Raw genomic sequence first — 17,205 nt, forward strand, 5'->3', positions numbered from 1 at the left:
CGTCTGACTCACCAGTAAGATGAGTTTTGCTTTGTTTTCACTCACCAGTGATATAAGTTTCCGTACGAAGCGTGTGACGCAAGAGCGCTGTCCGAGCTCGGAGGGCCGCGGCTGCTGTCCCTCGGCCGGCTGCAGGTACAGGCCGCTGTGCACTGACCTGGGAGAGTGGAAACACGGCCATATAGCATACACAGACAGAGGCGCGACAAACAAACAGCAATGGTCCCTCGGCCGGCTGCAGGTACAGGCCGCTGTGTACCGACCTGGGGCGCACGGAGACAAGGTCATGTAACATACACAGACAGAGGCGCGACAAACAAACAGCAATGGTCCCTCAGCCGGTTGCAGGTACAGGCCGCTGTGTACCGACCTGGGGCGCATGGAGACAAGGTCATATAGTATACACAGACAAGACAGTCAAACGGCAGCCTGCTGTCCCTCGGCCGGCTGCAGGTACAGGCCGCTGTGTACCGACCTGGGGCGCGCGGAAACACGATCATGAATGAACCTTCCCACATTCATATACGACGATAAGACAGAAAAGGCCTCGGAAGACTTCATGAGTGAAGGCAGCTGCATGCGCGCCTGAACCAATTCATCTGTTTACACACTAAGCTAAGCCACACACAAGCTCTTTCATCACTCCCCCTACCACCAGCCTACATTAATCAGAAGTACCACAGCCAAATGCACGACATTAGCTGCGTCGTGTTTTAGTTTTCCCTTAGCAATCGGACCCGGGACCCAGCCCAGCGACCCAGCCCGCACCCGCGCCCGTCCGCTGCCGTACCTGAGTTTCTGCACCACGTGAATGCAGAGCCGCTGGAACATCTGGCGCACGATCTGGTTGGGACACTTGATGAGGATCTGGATGGACCACCACTCGTCGGTAGCCATATGGTCTAGGAACCACTCCCGGGCCGCCTGGATAACAGAAGAACGGGACGTCATCGATCTGAGTGACCAGTGGTCCTCCAGGGAACACTACCAAAAAGCTGAAGAGAGGCGGCCACCAACAAATGCTGATCAAAGCAAAACGGATGATACAATGTAGAATAACGAAGATGTCAAAGGCTTGAAAAGAGCACGAACCAGTTCGCTTGCTCTAAAGACCTCAAATGCATAAAAATATTCACATTTCAAGTATATTACTCAAGCTAATCTGACTATTACAGAAACGGATGCAGTAGGGAACCTTGTGGGCCATTTCGTAACAGTAAAGTTGCAGCACACTAGGAATTTGGCACATTGAACACTACTAACACTTGAAATTACAATGAGTCATAATAAGCCCACGCCTTTCACCGTTCAACCCGTGTCCCCGGGCTAATCCGCACCTGCGACGCGTTGAACTGTTTGGTGAGCAGCTCGACCCACTGCACCATGGTGGGCTTCTCCTTGGCGTGGATGAAGATCTCCAGGAAGAAGGTGGTCGAGAGCCGTGCGGCGCGCAGGGTCACCGCCTCGCTGCGGCTCAGGGTCTGAGGGATGTAGCCGCACACCTGCCACATGAAACTGGGGGGGGGGGGCACGGTCAGAGATTAGGGAGGTGTAGCCGCAGTGACAGCACACCTGCCACATAAAACTGGGGGAGGGCGAGCACGGACGGAGGTCAGAAGGTGGAAGATGACAGTCGCGAACACAGTCGCGGGAAGCAGTATCGATAATTTGGCTTTTTGACTTTCTGTTTTATTTTATTATTTATTTTTTATTTTGACAAATAAAAAATAAAATTTGCACCCACATATTTTATTCTTCGTTGAAAACTGGTGTAAGGGGGTGTAATGGGCGGGGAAGCCAGCTGTGGCAAGGATTTTTTCTTCTTCGAAAAACGGTTTCCGAGATATAGGCTCGGGCAATTCCTGGAGGTCACGCTGCAACCCTATGTTTGGCGGCTTATAACTCAGAAACTATTGGTTTTCTATGATAAAACTTTATATGGTTCAACTTTTGATCACGTGGTCTTTTGACCTATTTTTCAAAGAGTGACCTTGATATTTTCCCCACTGAAAGTTAAAATTTTGTCTGATGACGATTAAAGTCTTATCAATGTCATTCATATGCGATAATAAAAAAGTGGTTATCGCCCTGCGTTGACCTCAGGTCAGGTCATTTTTATGACCTGTCCATTATTACGAGCGGGAGCGACAGCGAGATCTAGAGAACAAAGCAAGATAGCAACAAGCAGTAAACGGTACAGGGTACACACGGATAAAGTCTACAATTTTTACTGAGGTCATTTTCAGGTCAGGTCAAAAATGACGTCACAGGGGCAAAAAGGAAGTCAAAATAGCGGCACTACATATGTATGAAGTTTTTTCTCGAATAACTTTCAAGGTCTCCCAGCTAGGAATAAACTAATAGCATCATTGTGATCCTCTCGTCGATCCGCATCGAAACATATGTATGTTGACCTCGAAAGGTCAAGGTCAAAAGTTGACCTTAGGCCACGTGACCTAAGGTCATCATATATATCATTCGATGCGCCTTAACGAGCTGAGCACAATGAGTCCATCCGCGCATCTGTATCTCAAACCTGTAAGGAGTTATTAGCCAAAAACCTTTGGTGACCTTTAATGACGTCACATGGCCTTACAGTTGCCCAAGAGCAAAAAAGGGCCTCAAGGTAGGCAAAGTTGATCCTATATGAAGTCACTCATGGTATATTAGACGATTCCGACGTGTTTTAGTTTAAAAGTAAGCGAGCCGATTTTTCCCCAATTGACTTTTAATGGGATGGTCAAGAAATTGACCTGACCTTAGGTCATCGATATCGAAATTCAAAGCGAAGTGGCGCTAGGCCAAAGCAAACACAATGGTGCCTGTTCCACGTCTCTTTCTTTATTAGATCAAAAGGTACAGCCAAAACTATTTTGACTTCCTTTTTACCCCTGTACGTCATCTTTGACCTGACCTGAAAATGACCTCAGTAAAAATTGTAGACCTTATCCGTGTGTACCCTGTACCGTTTATCGCTTGTCGCTATCTTGCTTTGTTCTCGAGATCTCGCTGTCGCTCCCGCTTGTAATAATGGACAGGTCATAAAATGACCTGACCTGAGGTCAACGCAGGGTCATAACCACTTTTTTATTATCGTATATGAATGACAATTGATAAGGCTTTAATCGTCATCAGACAAAATTTTAACTTTCAGTGGGGAAAATATCAAGGTCACTCTTCGAAAAATAGGTCAAAAGGTCACGTGATAAAAATTTTCAAACATTGAAAATCCGAGATGGCAAAAATGTTTGTTGGTTGATTGTGAGTGTAACCACATAAAATTTTTATCGTAGAAAACCAATAGTTTCTGAGTTATAGGCCGCGAAACATAGGGCTGCAGCGCGACCTCCAGGAATTGCCCGAGGCTATATCTCGGAAACCGTTGTTCGAAGAAAAAAATCCTTGCCACAACTGGCTTCCCCGCCCATCACAACCCATTACACCAATTTTAAGCAAAAAATAAAATATGAGGGTGCAGGGCACTTGTCGATTTGTCGTGGAACGACCCAGTAACGAAATACGCATGATGCGTGGGAGTTGGCTACATGCTGTGTAATATGTATTTTAAATACTTTAAACGGAGCCGAGTCCTATCAGTCTACCATGGATGCAAGAACGATGTTGAAATAACAACGGTTCGTATTTTTGAACCAATGCATGTTTGCGATAGCATCGAGAGCCAGTCCGCGCCTTACTTGAAGAACGTGTGGTCGAACATGCTCTTGTCCCTGAGGAACTCCATGTTGTCCTTCCAGATCCAGTCCTCGAGTTCTGAGCTCAGCTCGCAGCTGGGCAGGTCGACGGGCCGGAGGTGGGGTCGGGCCAGCTCGGCGGCGGTCGGCGGGGAGACCGGCTGCGCCTTCTCGGCCGGCGCCGGCGGCGGCGAGGGCCGCTGGTCGCCCACGGATAGCTGCCGCTGCTGGTCCGGCGGCGGCTGCTGGTCGGAGCTGGAGTCGTGCTGCTGCTGGTCTTGCTGTTGTTGCTGCTGCTGCTGCTGCTGCTGCTGCTGTGGTATTGGAAAGGGCGGAAATATATAAATAGCTAATCAACTAGTGGTCACGTCTGCATTCCTCCAATTTCAATTTTGAATAATCTTGCATTTGAGTATACTCGCACGCTACAAGGTGGGGCTAATCATAGCAAGCACAAATAAGCAAACATGACTTGACTTATCTAGCATAGCAATCTAAACCATTATGTCGTTGTGAAAAAGGCAGAGGTCGGTCAATTACCTTGGATCCACCCTGTTCAGGCGGCTGCACACATCGCTCATAAAACAGCATATACGCCGAGTTTGTCTTCTCAAAGCTAAAATCTAGAAACTTGTCCGTGATTGAGTCGTACGTTTTACTCTGGAATGAAATAAAACATACCAGTCAATACATTGAGTTTCAGAGACAAACTAGGTACTCACTCCACGGCAGATAGAAGCTATGTGCATAACCTATATAGCATAAAGTATATAAACACCAATCAACCCAGTGCTGATGCAGGTATAACGCCTACCAACTAAATCAAAGACTTGACTCTACAAAGTTTTATCATTTCCAATCATATGCAATAACACAACATCCAAAACTCAACCATTTATGAAATTAGTAATCCTGTGTGGCCAGTTCACGCTTCTCCACGCCTCCGCTACCAAATACCCCCTCCCCTCCCTCTCACCGTCATCCTCCTCTCTCTCCCCTCTTTCCCCTCTCACCGTCATCTCTCCGCCGAAGCACTCTCCGGCCAGCTGGCTGGGGTCGAACGGCTTCACCTCGGCGTCGTTAAAGAACAGCCAGCTGTTGTGCGTTGGTGCCGTGCGATCCCGGATAAAGCTATAGTAGTGGCCGCCGTCGGCCGTGCCCGTGTGTACCGTGACTCCGATCAGGTCGTACTGGCACGACTCCGACTCCGACTCACCGCCTGTCGGGAGGGGTGACTCGGAGTCATGTCGCAGTCATCACTCAAAGCTCGGGACTCCAAACACGCGAGCCAATAAGGAACAGAGGAACAACGTCAAAAGCAAAGGAGAGCGTCGAATCCTAATAAACACACTAAGCAACACACAAACACGCCTTAAAAAATCACACCCAGAATTTAGCTACCAAGTACCAACCCTCCATTCCCACCCAGCACGGCCCTGAATGCACAAGTTTCACGTACGGTCCTCGCATTTGTTGGGCATTAGGCTGCGCTCCAGGTAGCCGGACATGTCCAGATGAAGCGGGAAGGAGAACAGCGTGTTCACCTTCTCACGCATCATCGTGTTCATGTTGAACGTGTAGCGCATCGTGTTGAAACACAGAATGTGCGGCAGGCGCTTGAAGCACGCCCTGCAATCGACAAAACGACAGTCAGTGATGTGATGACAAAGGTCATGCTTGGGAAATAGCAAGGCTAAATTGAGATGAAAAGCAGAACAAGCAAAAAACGAAAAAGTTCAAAGATTGTTGAGATATGGGCATGACGAACAAGTGAATGAATGAATGAGTGAATGAATGAATGAATGAATGAATGAATGAATATTACTAAAACGCTCAGTGTAGCAACAATGCGCGTAGAATAAGAGAGAGCACTTAAAACTTTTAAGCTTTCATTCACGACTTCCAAATACGTTAGTAGCCAGCAAAACCCGCGTTTATCCGACTCCCTGCCCGGCACTGACCGTTTTTCGGCGCGCACTTTGCGCTGGCACTGCGAGCAAGTGTACATGTTGTCGCCGTCCAGGGTGTCTTTGACGGTCACCTCGTCCAGCGACTCGTACAGGTTGCGCATGTCGGCCACCTGACAGCGCACCGTGTAAAACTCCTCGCACGTGCGGCTCACGTGCGGACAGTCCTGCGGTGACGGAACAAGCGGGGGCTGGGTCAGAGCTGGGGCCGGTGGGTGGATCCCAGTCGAGCGAACAGCCTTGGGCCCTTATTGTGCTCAGATCGCGTGCTCGTGTTCAAGTTTTGAGGGAGAACTCGCGTTCAGGTCCGACAGTGTCCATGGCGTGAAGTAACAAAACAAGTTACGATGGATTACTCAAAGTCGTTTAGTCCAAACTCCATGGAATTTTGATCGCTGCGCTACAAAATGCAGAAACATCCTTGAAACACATTGATCCTTGATCAGACGTATATCTACCATGACGTGACGAACTTCATGACTGAAATATTGAACTTTAGTAGCTTCAATTCATATCATCACTTTATACGGATCCAAACGCCATAACCCACATACCACAATGTCACCCGCCCTGTGGAACGCCACTCACCAGTGAGACCACATTGTTGGTGATCTGTCCGCAGAAGAGCTGCTTGACGAGCCGCTTCAGCTCGGGCGTCATCTCCTCCAGCTTGGAGACGAGGTCGATGAAGAACTCGGCCATGTCCTTCTGCTCGCCCGTGTTGAGCGGACGGTGGTCCATGGTGTACACCTTGCAGAAGCTGCGCGGGTTGTACGCCTTGCGCTCGCTCTCCTGGACGGCGGAGAGGGGGGCAGTTAGAGGGGAGGGTAGCCCGGGAGGGGGGCAGGGTAGGGTCAGAACGGCATGTCGAGATATCATAGGTTACGCAAGAGGCAGGGTATAAAAAAATGTTGCGAATTCCAAGCTTCAAGGGTAAAAATAAGATTCTGATAACGAAATAAGACTCCAATTCATCCCCCCCACACACACACACATACACATCATATCACATCATATCATATCACATCACATCAAATCACATCACATCACACCACAGCACAGCACAACATTACGTTCCGAAAACATCACGTCTGCACACAACACATCCCACTATTCGGTCGCTGGCACCCACCAGCAGGTAGGCGAACATGCGCTGCAGCTCCCGCAGTGTGACGCCGTGCTGACACTTGCTGTCCACGGCTGCCTGTAAAATGCTGGCCCGCGCCTGGGGCATCATGTATAAGTGCTGCGGGCGACACGACGAGGGGAGGGGGTCAGCTGGAGTTCGGAGGTGCTCTGCTGAGGTTATGGACAGCTTAGAAAAACACGGGAGTGAAATCAACTTAAGATATACCAAGTAATCAACAGAGATCGCACAGCAGCAACAAATTAGTAAACACCACTGTCAAAAATATGTCAAATGAACTATGAATGCGAGCTAGTGCACATATGTAAAAACTAAAAACGTAAGAGCGGTATCATGCAGGCTGTCATAAAAAAAACGCCGAACAAAGTGGCGAACTTAAAATTTTGCCTGACGTCAAAGTTTGTGGCGCATCGTCAACCGTAAAAATAAATCCCAGCCCCTCCCCAGTTCTTTCTTGCCGCGACCGACCTGCATGCAGGAAGCCATGTAGCAGGTGGCGCCCAGGTTGGTGAGGCCCACGTAGCCGCAGTCGGAGCGGCCGTCCTCGTGCGGCCAGTAGTCCCACGGGTAGGGCGAGTGACGGCTGGCGGCCGTCTGCTCCAGCAGCCGACCCAGCAGCGCGTCAAAGTTGGCCTCGCACCCGCTGGCCAGCTCCACCAGCAGGTCGTAGCAGGCCGACCGAGACTGGACAGACTTACACTTGGGGAGCAGCCGCTCCCGCGGCGTCGGCAGCGCGAACAGCGCGTCAAACAGCTGCAGGGCAGAGGGGGAGAGGGTGAATGCCAGGGTAAATAATCGTTTTCTGTGGTATGAGCAGAGCTTACACTGCAGTTAACCTCGTCCTCGCATCTATATTTCAAGCCACCTGTAATGTTTTCTTTTCCTTCCTTTGGTACTAATAGATTGTCAATTACGTACTTATCATGTTGCAAAAAAAAAACTGGGATAGGCGTGCCTCTGCGCACATGAATATAAAAAAGCCTGCAATTAATTGTATACCAGAGCACCAACCGCTGGCCCAACACCGGACTGCAGGCGCCGCCAGTGTTCACTCACCTCATGTACCATCTGAGTGGCTGCCGGGCTGGTTTTGAACGCCGGAGACTGGCGGGTGAGCGCCGCGCACAGTTTGAGCAGGCCCACCAGGCCGTCGTCGGGCGCCGTCTGGTGGCGCCGCTCCAGCAGCTCGCGGTCGGCGATGCTGCGCGCGCACTGCTGCGCCAGCTCGGCCAGTCGCAGCTCGGTGGCCTCCGGCTCGTCGACGCTGTCCAGGAGGCGGCACACCAGGCCAAAGTACTCGCGGCAGGAGGGGCCGTACGGCTCCTTCCCCGCCTCCTCGCCGCCGGCGGAGGCGACCGCGGCGGCGGCGCACTCCATGCCCGACGGCCGCACGCCGGCTGCCACCGTCATCAGCTTCAGCAGCTCGCTGAGGATGGGCGCCACGAACTGATCGCCGGCCTGGCCGCCGTCGGCGTGTCCCAGACACAGCCGGTCCAGGCCGCTGGCCGCCTCGCGGCGCATCTCCGGCTCGGGGTCCTCGAGCAGCAGACGGCGCATCCAGTCCGGGTAGCGGTCGCAGCGGTACATGGCGTCCGCCGCCTCGGGCGCCGAGTAGCACAGCGACACGAGCAGGTTGAGCGCGTAGTGCACCACCTGGGCGCGGCCCCAGAAGCCCGTCTTGTAGTGGTTGGGGTCGCGCGGCAGCGAAGCGTCGTGCAGCACGCTGGTGAGTCGCGCCGCCACCGACTCCAGGTCCATGAGGCGCAGCATGGCCGGGCTGAGCCGCGGCACCGTCAGTTGGTCCCACTTGCGCTGCTGGCGGCGAGCCTTCTTCTTGGCGTGCTCGGGCGTCAGCGAGGCGCCGCCAGAGGAGGAGCAGGTGGCCGGGCCGGAGGCCGCCGCGCCGCCGCCCTCGGGCCGCACCACCGAGATCTGCAGCAGCAGCTGCAGCAGGCAGGCCAGACAGTCCTGGCGCCACTCGTCCCAGTGGTTGGCCTCGCGCAGCTGCAGCACGCCTGTCCGAGGCGGCGGAGAGGCCGGCGTCAGTGAGGGGAAGGGCGGGACGGAGTAGGGATAAATGCTAGTTGTAATGTATGCCAACGGCGACCGTCAGAAGAAAACGAAACACGATGAGTGTGGGATAGCAGCAAAGTTCGAATGGCACAGGGATGAATCATGAGATGAGCATGTTGCTCTTTGATGTTTGCTCATTTTGATCAGTTCATTTAACAAGATGTAATTAGTTAAGTAGCAGTTAGGTTACAAAACTGTTTGATTGGACAGGAGCATTTAGCTTGGTCAGTGCCAGAAACGCTTCAAAGTGTTCAAGAAGCATGTGCCATAGTAATCAGGCTTTCCGTTGGCTACAATTCAGTCTACATTCCTTTGCCAACCATGGTCCCGCTTACCCGACATGAGTATGTCGTAGAGATGCTGGAGGCCCCCGCACTCGATGAACTTTTGTCTCCACTCCTGCGTCTGCTGTTTACTCTCCGGGTCCGAGTCAGATACCTCCTGAAAACGGCACACACAGCGTGATTCGGTTACATTGAAATGTTCGTAATTACCATTGCATCATAAGATAACTCGATTAAATAGCTACTCACTAGCACACTGAACTTGTAAACACATTCAACCCATTATGCATTTAGAGAATGCTGTGCACAATGAACATACCTTGGCCTCCTTTCCGCTGCAGAGGCTGGCCACCAGGTAGAGCGAGTACATCAGCTTCTGGGGGATGTTCGGGTCCAGCAGGGTGTGCAGCGTGCTGGGCGTCACCGCGCTCAGGTCGCCGAAGCCGTCCTTGAGCTGCGGCGACGTCGGCAGCACCATCAGGATGTCCCAGACGCGCCGCGAGAGCACCTGGGCTTTCGTGTGCGGAGCGCCGTTCTGCGAGACAGACGGGAGGGATGGTTAGAAGCAGGGCTGCGGAGTCGATGGATTTTCGGCGACTCCGACTCCGACTCCGACTCCGGCTTTCAAAAACCAGCTCCGACTCCGACTCCGACTCCGGGCAGAATTGTCGACTCCGACCGACTCCAACTTCTGACTCCGACTCCGCAGACCTAGCAGGGCTGCGGAGTCGACAGATTTTCGGTGACTCCGACTCCGACTCCGGCTCGGGTTTCTAAAATCGACTCCGACTCCGACTCCGACTCCGGTCACAATTGTCGACTCCGACCGACTCCGACTCCGACTCCGACTCCGACTCCGCAGCCCTGGTTAGAAGACCCAAGATGTAATCTCCTTCCAGTGATACAAATGGACCTCGGAGTAGTTCCTCCTATATTCCTACTCGAAGACCAGCTCGAACATCAAAGTCTTACGATGACGGGTTGGGTTTATGAAGCGTCTGGACTTCATTTGCCATCAGTGTGCACACCTAAGTAAGTGTTATCATGTATACGTCATTGCACAATCATCAAACATTCGCGCATACACGAGCAGCCCGGGATCACCCAAAAATAAAAGCGCGACATCTCAGAACAATAATATATTATTACACAAGCCAATTAGGTCAGCCTGTGATTATAGGCCCGCTTTCCGTGGCCGTCTCACCGGTCCGCGCAGCGACGACAGCTGGTTCATGAGCTGCAGCAGCTGGGTGAAGTGTTTCTCCTCGAGCAGCAGCATCATGGGACTGCTCTCGCGGGTAGGGGTTCCGTCCGTGCCGTCTGCCGACCGCCGCTGCGGCCGCGACACGCCCACCGAAATGTACACCAGCTGGAGCGGGGGGGGGGGGACGGGAGCGGTCAGAAACGGCTGCTCTCGGCTGGAGCAGCAGGCAACTTAGGGGCAGGAATATCATTATTCTACAATAAACACAGCACAGACAGCTGGCGAAGACAACATGAAGTTCCCAAAAATTTCGATAAACTATTTCAAATTCGAGCCTCCTCACACTAACATTATTTGCAATCTTACTTCAACTCCAACACACACCAAACTTGTATGGCCGACATTGTTTGAAATTTGAATAACGGACCTTAAAATGATTAACTCGAAGTTGTGGCTCCACCAAAGACGATTATCGACACCACTCATCATGTGTCATTCAAAAGTTCCACCCTCCGTGCCCCGCAAAGAGCCATCCTACCTGCATGTCCTTGAAGCCGACGTCGGTGAGCAGTTTGTCGTCGCAGTCGGGCGTCAGCTCGGTACCCTGTGAGATGATGCGCAGCTGGGCCGGGTCGGTAGCCGCGCTCAGACCGTCGCCGGCCGGGCCGCCCAGGCGCGCCGGCTGGCCCTGCGCAGCCGCCTGCGCCGCCGCCGCCTGCTGCTGCTGCCAGAACGCGTGCACCTCGGCCCGCAGTTCGGCCACGTAGTTGTTGTGCGCCAGAGTGATGGGTTTCCTCTCTGAGGAACAGGCCGGCTGGAGGACGACGCGCAGTGGCGCGGCCATCTCGCCGACCAGCTGGGCGTGCGACATCACGCCGTGGCCCTCCAGCTGCCAGCAGCGCACCTGGTACGCGAACCTGGCCGATCGCAGGGCGGGGCGGGCGGTCAGACGGAATCGGGGACAAACAACAGGCTGGCAGACGAGTGCGAACAAATTACTGCAGGAAACAACTGTCACTTACTGGGAAGATTTCCGTGCCTAGATCGATAAAAACTAAAATAAATCTCCACTCTTCGTCTTCCCAGTACCTAGTGTCACCCGCTCTCACCGTTTTCTGTAAGTCTGAAGGTGTGTTTTGAGCAGCACCAGACCGCGCTGGATGCGCAGCAGCGAGCTCTCGTCCGACTGGCCGAGGTCGGCTCCGGCCGAGGCCAGCTCACACATACAGCGTTCGACGAAGCGCCGCTCGCGCTCCTCCCGGCCGCTGACGTAGCACGAGTTCAGGTACTGGATCGCCGCCAGAGACACGTCTGAGGGGAGGGTGGAAGGGTTAGAGCGGCATTAACGCCTCTGGAAAATTCTGATAGAAAGGGGTTGAGTGATCTACAAGTCTGGAGAAAGGAGGTACCAAAGAAAAACCGCTGGCAGATTTGGAAGAGGTTTATGTTATGTTGCTGCAGTTATATGCTAGAAGTTCACGAGTGTTTATGGCTCAGTCAGCACGATATGCTCACAAGTCCTTAAAAATGTCTAACAATGCGCACTCATAAAATTGCAAACTACCCCATTCCTGTAAGCCCCATTCATACCCTACATGAGCACACCCCTCACCCCGTTCCCCATCTCCCTTCCCACCAGCTCCTGCCCCGCTCACCGGTGTTGTTGGCCCGGAGCGCAATTTTCCAGAGCTGGTCCATGCCGACGGCCTCGGTGTCTGCCAGCGGCGCGCCGGCCAGCCGCAGCAGCTGATACAGCTGCTGGTACAGGTTCAGCGCCGTCATACCGATCTCGGCCGGGTCCAGGCTGGGCAGCTTCTCCGTCAGCAGGTACCTGGAGGTGTGGGGTGGGGTGGGGGGGGGGGAGGCGGTCAGTGCTGGGCAGCTTCTCCGTCAGCCAGGTACCTGGAGGTGGGGAGGGGAGGCGGTTAGCGGCATCACCGGAGGGAAGGGGGGTGGACTCGGAGGATACTATAGCAACTTTAGGTTAAGAAAACATTCGTTGGGTTCCAGCAGTGGTGAACAATTATTAATGACCCAGTTAGAATGTTGGCTGGACCAGCTGAATTTCGATGTCATTCGTTCAATTCAACAACGCACTCGTTAAATCTAGAGAGCACGCTGATAACTCGATTGCTAACATAGATATAAGTGGTAGATATATTCCCAGCGATTCCTTGGCATTGTTTTAGTTGCCTTCAAACACGGCCAAAGATGCACATTAGGTAAGTCTTATACTGTCGGTTCCTCAATTAGGTGTCGCACTGAGCAGGGTAAGCCCGTACCTGAGCGAGTCCATGCCGAGTGCGTGCTGCTCCTTGCCGCGGACTTGGGACAACATCCACGAGAACAGGTCATCCGAGTGGCGCGGGTCGTGCGCCAGGCAGTTCCACAGCGTGTCCACCTGTTCCACACTGAGTCTGTGGACAGGAAGAGGTGGAGTGGTTTTACAGCGATTCAACACAGATAATCAATCCTTTCCACCTATTCAGCGTAATGACCTAATGTGATCCGCGAACCAAAGTAGTAAAACAAATACAAGTTCATCACAGCAGTGTCGTGATTTTACACAAGTGATTTGGACGATGTCATACAAATGAGTGTCAATGTAACAGTCATCACGTCCATTCTAAGCGCACTGACCTGAAGTGCTCATGCCACGGCCTAGTACACTGACCTGAGCCGTTCAGTTCACCCTGGTTCACTGACCTGAAGTGTAAGGGCGACCCCAGAACTGACTGGCCTAAAGTGTTCGAACAACCCTAGTACGCTCACCCACCTGAGGTGTTCGTTCGACCCCAGTCCACTGACCTGAAGTGTTCGGGCGATCCGAGCGAGCAGAACACTGTGGAGAGGAAGTGCAGCCGGACCTGCACCTCCGACTGGCGCGTGGACAGGCCGCTGGGGTCCGAGGAGCCCGCGTCACCAGAGGAGAGCTGCCGCAGACTGTTGAAGAAGTGCTGCATCATCGAGTGCTCCCGCTCGGCCCACAAGGTGATCTGGAACACGGAGCAGAGAACGCGGTCAGTCGGGTGAGGGCGAAATATGTAGGTGGTGAAACAGAGCAAAAACAAAGGAGATATAATAAGAAAATACTCATATAATAGATGAAGGGCAATGTGAGATAAAGACAAGCACACCTAATGGAGCGATCGATGTGCTACGGGAATGAAAGGATATGGAGTTAAAATAAAATTACGAAAATAAAGGTAGAAAATCAAAAATAAAACCTGCAGAAGAATGAGAAGAGGAAAAATAAGACATGCGGCATGACGGTCCGTCAGTATTCTGTGCCATACACCAACAGATGTCTTCACCAGCCCTACGCCTCTGCTCCCTCCCCGCTCCACGCAGAATATGACACCTCATGACTGTATCCTACCAGCTGATGTCTGTCCAGCCCGCGAACAAACCCCACCTGGTGTGTGTCCAGTCCGCGGAACTGCTGGAAGGAGGCGAACAGCTTGGGCAGCATGCGCAGAGAGACGAGCACCGAGCGGCCCTGCGCCAGGTTCTGCAGGCAGCCCTCGATGAACTTCTTGCGGATGGCCCGGTCCGAGTTGTAGCACAGCAGGTTGGAGAGGATCTTCTCACACTCGGCGGCCATGCCCTCGCCCAGCTCACCCTGTGGGGCGGGACGGTTCGGTTAGAGCGGGGTCACTCGGCGGCCATACCCTCGCCCAGCTCACCCTGCCCGGTGGCTCAGTGACGGTCATATCAACACGCTAGGATAGTGAGTTGTGAACGCCTAATTACTCGCTGGAATCGAGATTAAATGCAATAACAGATATAATATGAATGCATGCATCAGCTCAAGTAATAGGTGTCGATTTGGTACAAATGATGTAGAACGTGATGGATGAAGAGCTGGGAAAACTGACCACATTAAGCACTCACAAGCGTCATGCATTAAGTTGATGATAGCCTGAGACCCCTGACCAACCAAACCGCAGCATATGTAACCCCGAATCCACAACAAACCCTCCCACACACCCCGCACACATCCCTCCCTCTCCCCCCGCTCCACGTACGATTCTGTCGTCGTGCAGCAGGTCCCAGAGCAGCGTGTTCCCCGGCTGGCACACCGTCTCTGTGCCGTACCGGGAGAACAGGTGGCTACCGGCGGCCGGCGGCGGCCGGCGCGCCTTGGACAGCAGCGTCGGCGGCACGGCGCCGAACCGCGCCTGGTACATGCTGGCCATGCTGGCCAGGTGGTGCGGCAGCTGCGACTGCGCCTGGATAGCCAGCTGCACCAGCTCCTCCTCGTAGACGCACTCCTCGCCCTCAAAGTCGGCCATGTTCTTCTCCGACTTGACCGACATGCGGGACGAGCAGCTGTCCTCGTCGTCGCTCAGATCTCGGCCGCTGCCCGTGGGAGAGTCAGAGTCAGCGGAAGTCGTCGGGAGGAGTCTGAGAAAAAGTGAGTCATCAGGCCGGGGAGTATAGCTAGGAAAAGCTGGAGGATGAAAACAATTGGACGAGTGGGAAAGTAAGGCTCCAGGATGTGACAGTGGAGACTAAATAGATAGGGTATCAAAAACACAACTTTATACGCCGAATGATGACGAGAGGTAGGTCAGTACTGTTTCTTAGTCAATACGTGAGTCACTACGCTTCAATCTGCATGATTTCATCGACAAGTACGTACATTTGCTGCATCTTGAACTGTTGTAGTTCCGTTTTCAGCAGACTAGTTTTGAGTTTGTCGTGGGCGAACACGTCAGCATCCAGCTGGCTGTCCTGGGACGACAGAGACGGCGACGGCGGCGGCCGGACAGACACCAGCGCTCCCAGACTGTCATATAAGAGGAGAGTCAATAAAACGACGCACGGACAACTGCTGTGCTACCAGCCTTCCCAGGATCAAAGGGTTAACGTAACTGATAAATGATACAAGGTCGACTCCGACCTGACTGAAATGATGTCCTAAAAGTGGGCTTATTTATTAGTGTAATACATTTTGCTATGCGAGGAAGAAAGGCAATCAAAATGTTGGATGAGGCTTATGATCGCGTCAACAAGGTCATTATGCACCTGAAATAACCAAAATGATCAAATGATCAACGAAAAACAAAACGAAACAATACAAAACAAAATATAGATGTAGGTGAACGCCACCCAAACAACCAAGCTATGCCGGAGGGACGGGGTCACTCTTCACGAGCACGTACCCGGGCGGCGCGGCGGCGGGCGCGGGCAGCAGCCGCTGCGCCGGCGGGCTCGGGTTGGCCCGGCGCCGCCTCTTGACGCCGGCGCGCGGAGCCGTCTCCCCGTCGCCGTCACCGTCCCCCTCGGCTGACGAGCTGTCGTCGCTCGAGTCCCGACCGCTGCAACGGGCGAGAGGGACACATGTCACAGTCATCACTTCAGTTCGCATTATTCGCATTTCGGTATTCCATGAATGTAACATAGCAGCGGCTATAAACCGAGTCAGATTTAAGAAATTAATAAAAGAAGAAATATTTCCAGAAGGTAAGAGCATGATTAAAGAAAAACTCACAGAAATGAGTTATTAGAGCGAAGGAGTTCTCTGCTTTGATAACAACCGCATGGTCCTATCCGCTATGATAATCCAACACTTAACAACAAATGACCACCGATGCCGCTGAGCCGACGTCCCTCGACTATCAGAGACCACTCTGTACCTGAGCTGGCCGGCAGGGCAGTGGATGAGCCTCTTCCTTCGCGCCTCCTCAGACGGAAGGTGCGGCCGTCCCTCCATCATCTGGCCGCCGCCCGGCTCCGAGCGCTTTCTCGAGCTGAGCCGGGGACGGAGGGAGGGGTTATTCATTTCTCCACCCACTGGCTACGATATTTCCTGTCTATGAAGAGCCGTGGACGGAGGGAGAGGTTGCTTAATCGACCATAGCTAGGCTCAAAGGAATGAAGTTAGTAAAAACAGCACCGCTAGATTTCCAACTCTGCTCCTGGTTCCCTACTCTGCCCCTGCTCTGCCCCTGGTTCCCTACTCTGCCCCTGGCTCCCATTCCATTGCACACCTATCTCGCTTCACCCCTCCACTGCCGGAATATCCAGTCAAGTCCCAACCCGTCCCTTCCCTACCCTCCCCGTCCCCGTACCTCTCGGCGTGCTCGTTCTGGGCGCCCAGCTCCGCTCCGGCTCCGGCTCCAGCGCCGGCTCCGGCGGTCGGCGGCTGGGAGGGGCTGCCCGTGACCTCAGGCCGGTCGGGCGGCGCCTCTCTGCGCGCGCCAGACACGGCCGCCAGCTCCGACTGCAATAGACGGAAACAGAGTCAGTCGCAGGACCCTACGCCGCCAGCTTCGACATAATGACAGTAGTCAGTCAGTAGGACCATACATCGTCACCTCCGATCGGAATACACGGGGAAACATTGGTTAGTCGGTACAGTACCCTTTATCGTCAGCTTAGACCGGAGATAAAAAAATATATCAGAACAGCGTTAGCTCCCTTTGAAATGTATATTAAACACGGCCAAGGGCGCAAGAAGAAATGGTCTCGTCAGACCGAAAGGGCCTAACCCAACAAAACAAACAGAACAAACAAAGCGAAAGAAGACGAAACGACACGCAACATAAGAGTCTGAGGCAGCCGAATGAGGCTTCCACAGCCGTCCTGACGCCCACCTCGTCGTCCGATGCGTCCATGCTGATGCTGTTCTCGCTGCTGCTCACGTCGCCGCCCGCCAGAGACTTGATGACGTTGTCCAAGACGCTGCTGTACGTGCCGCCGTTACTCCAGATGAACTTGATCAGCACAGACGTCAGGTACAGGCTCTGCGAAAAAAGTAAACAGGTATTGGTGAATATCCGAACAACGTGATCAACTTTTGCATCGATGCGATCTCTTTCAGTTTGGGGAC

At 53.2% G+C, this 17,205-nt stretch overlaps 1 protein-coding gene across 1 annotated transcript in view; it reads right to left on the reverse strand.

Moving 5' to 3' along the window:
• The window catches only part of LOC122380667 (ubiquitin carboxyl-terminal hydrolase 34-like), a 31,715-nt gene that overhangs the window by 10,232 nt on the left and 4,278 nt on the right, over window positions 1–17,205 (reverse strand). The window contains 27 exon segments of the mRNA XM_043364033.1: window positions 46–157; window positions 791–924; window positions 1,338–1,515; window positions 3,696–4,006; window positions 4,233–4,352; window positions 4,706–4,911; window positions 5,152–5,321; window positions 5,654–5,826; window positions 6,248–6,451; window positions 6,792–6,905; window positions 7,275–7,559; window positions 7,863–8,821; window positions 9,215–9,320; window positions 9,483–9,698; window positions 10,368–10,532; window positions 10,906–11,284; window positions 11,477–11,678; window positions 12,023–12,198; window positions 12,650–12,784; window positions 13,176–13,363; window positions 13,783–13,989; window positions 14,396–14,729; window positions 15,013–15,159; window positions 15,536–15,691; window positions 16,010–16,123; window positions 16,445–16,596; window positions 16,970–17,119. Coding sequence (XP_043219968.1) covers window positions 46–157; window positions 791–924; window positions 1,338–1,515; window positions 3,696–4,006; window positions 4,233–4,352; window positions 4,706–4,911; window positions 5,152–5,321; window positions 5,654–5,826; window positions 6,248–6,451; window positions 6,792–6,905; window positions 7,275–7,559; window positions 7,863–8,821; window positions 9,215–9,320; window positions 9,483–9,698; window positions 10,368–10,532; window positions 10,906–11,284; window positions 11,477–11,678; window positions 12,023–12,198; window positions 12,650–12,784; window positions 13,176–13,363; window positions 13,783–13,989; window positions 14,396–14,729; window positions 15,013–15,159; window positions 15,536–15,691; window positions 16,010–16,123; window positions 16,445–16,596; window positions 16,970–17,119 — 5,793 coding nt within the window.

The sequence above is a fragment of the Amphibalanus amphitrite genome, unplaced genomic scaffold (assembly GCF_019059575.1).
Source record: "Amphibalanus amphitrite isolate SeventyFive unplaced genomic scaffold, NRLGWU_Aamphi_draft 000104F_arrow, whole genome shotgun sequence".
NCBI lineage: Eukaryota > Metazoa > Arthropoda > Thecostraca > Balanomorpha > Balanidae > Amphibalanus > Amphibalanus amphitrite.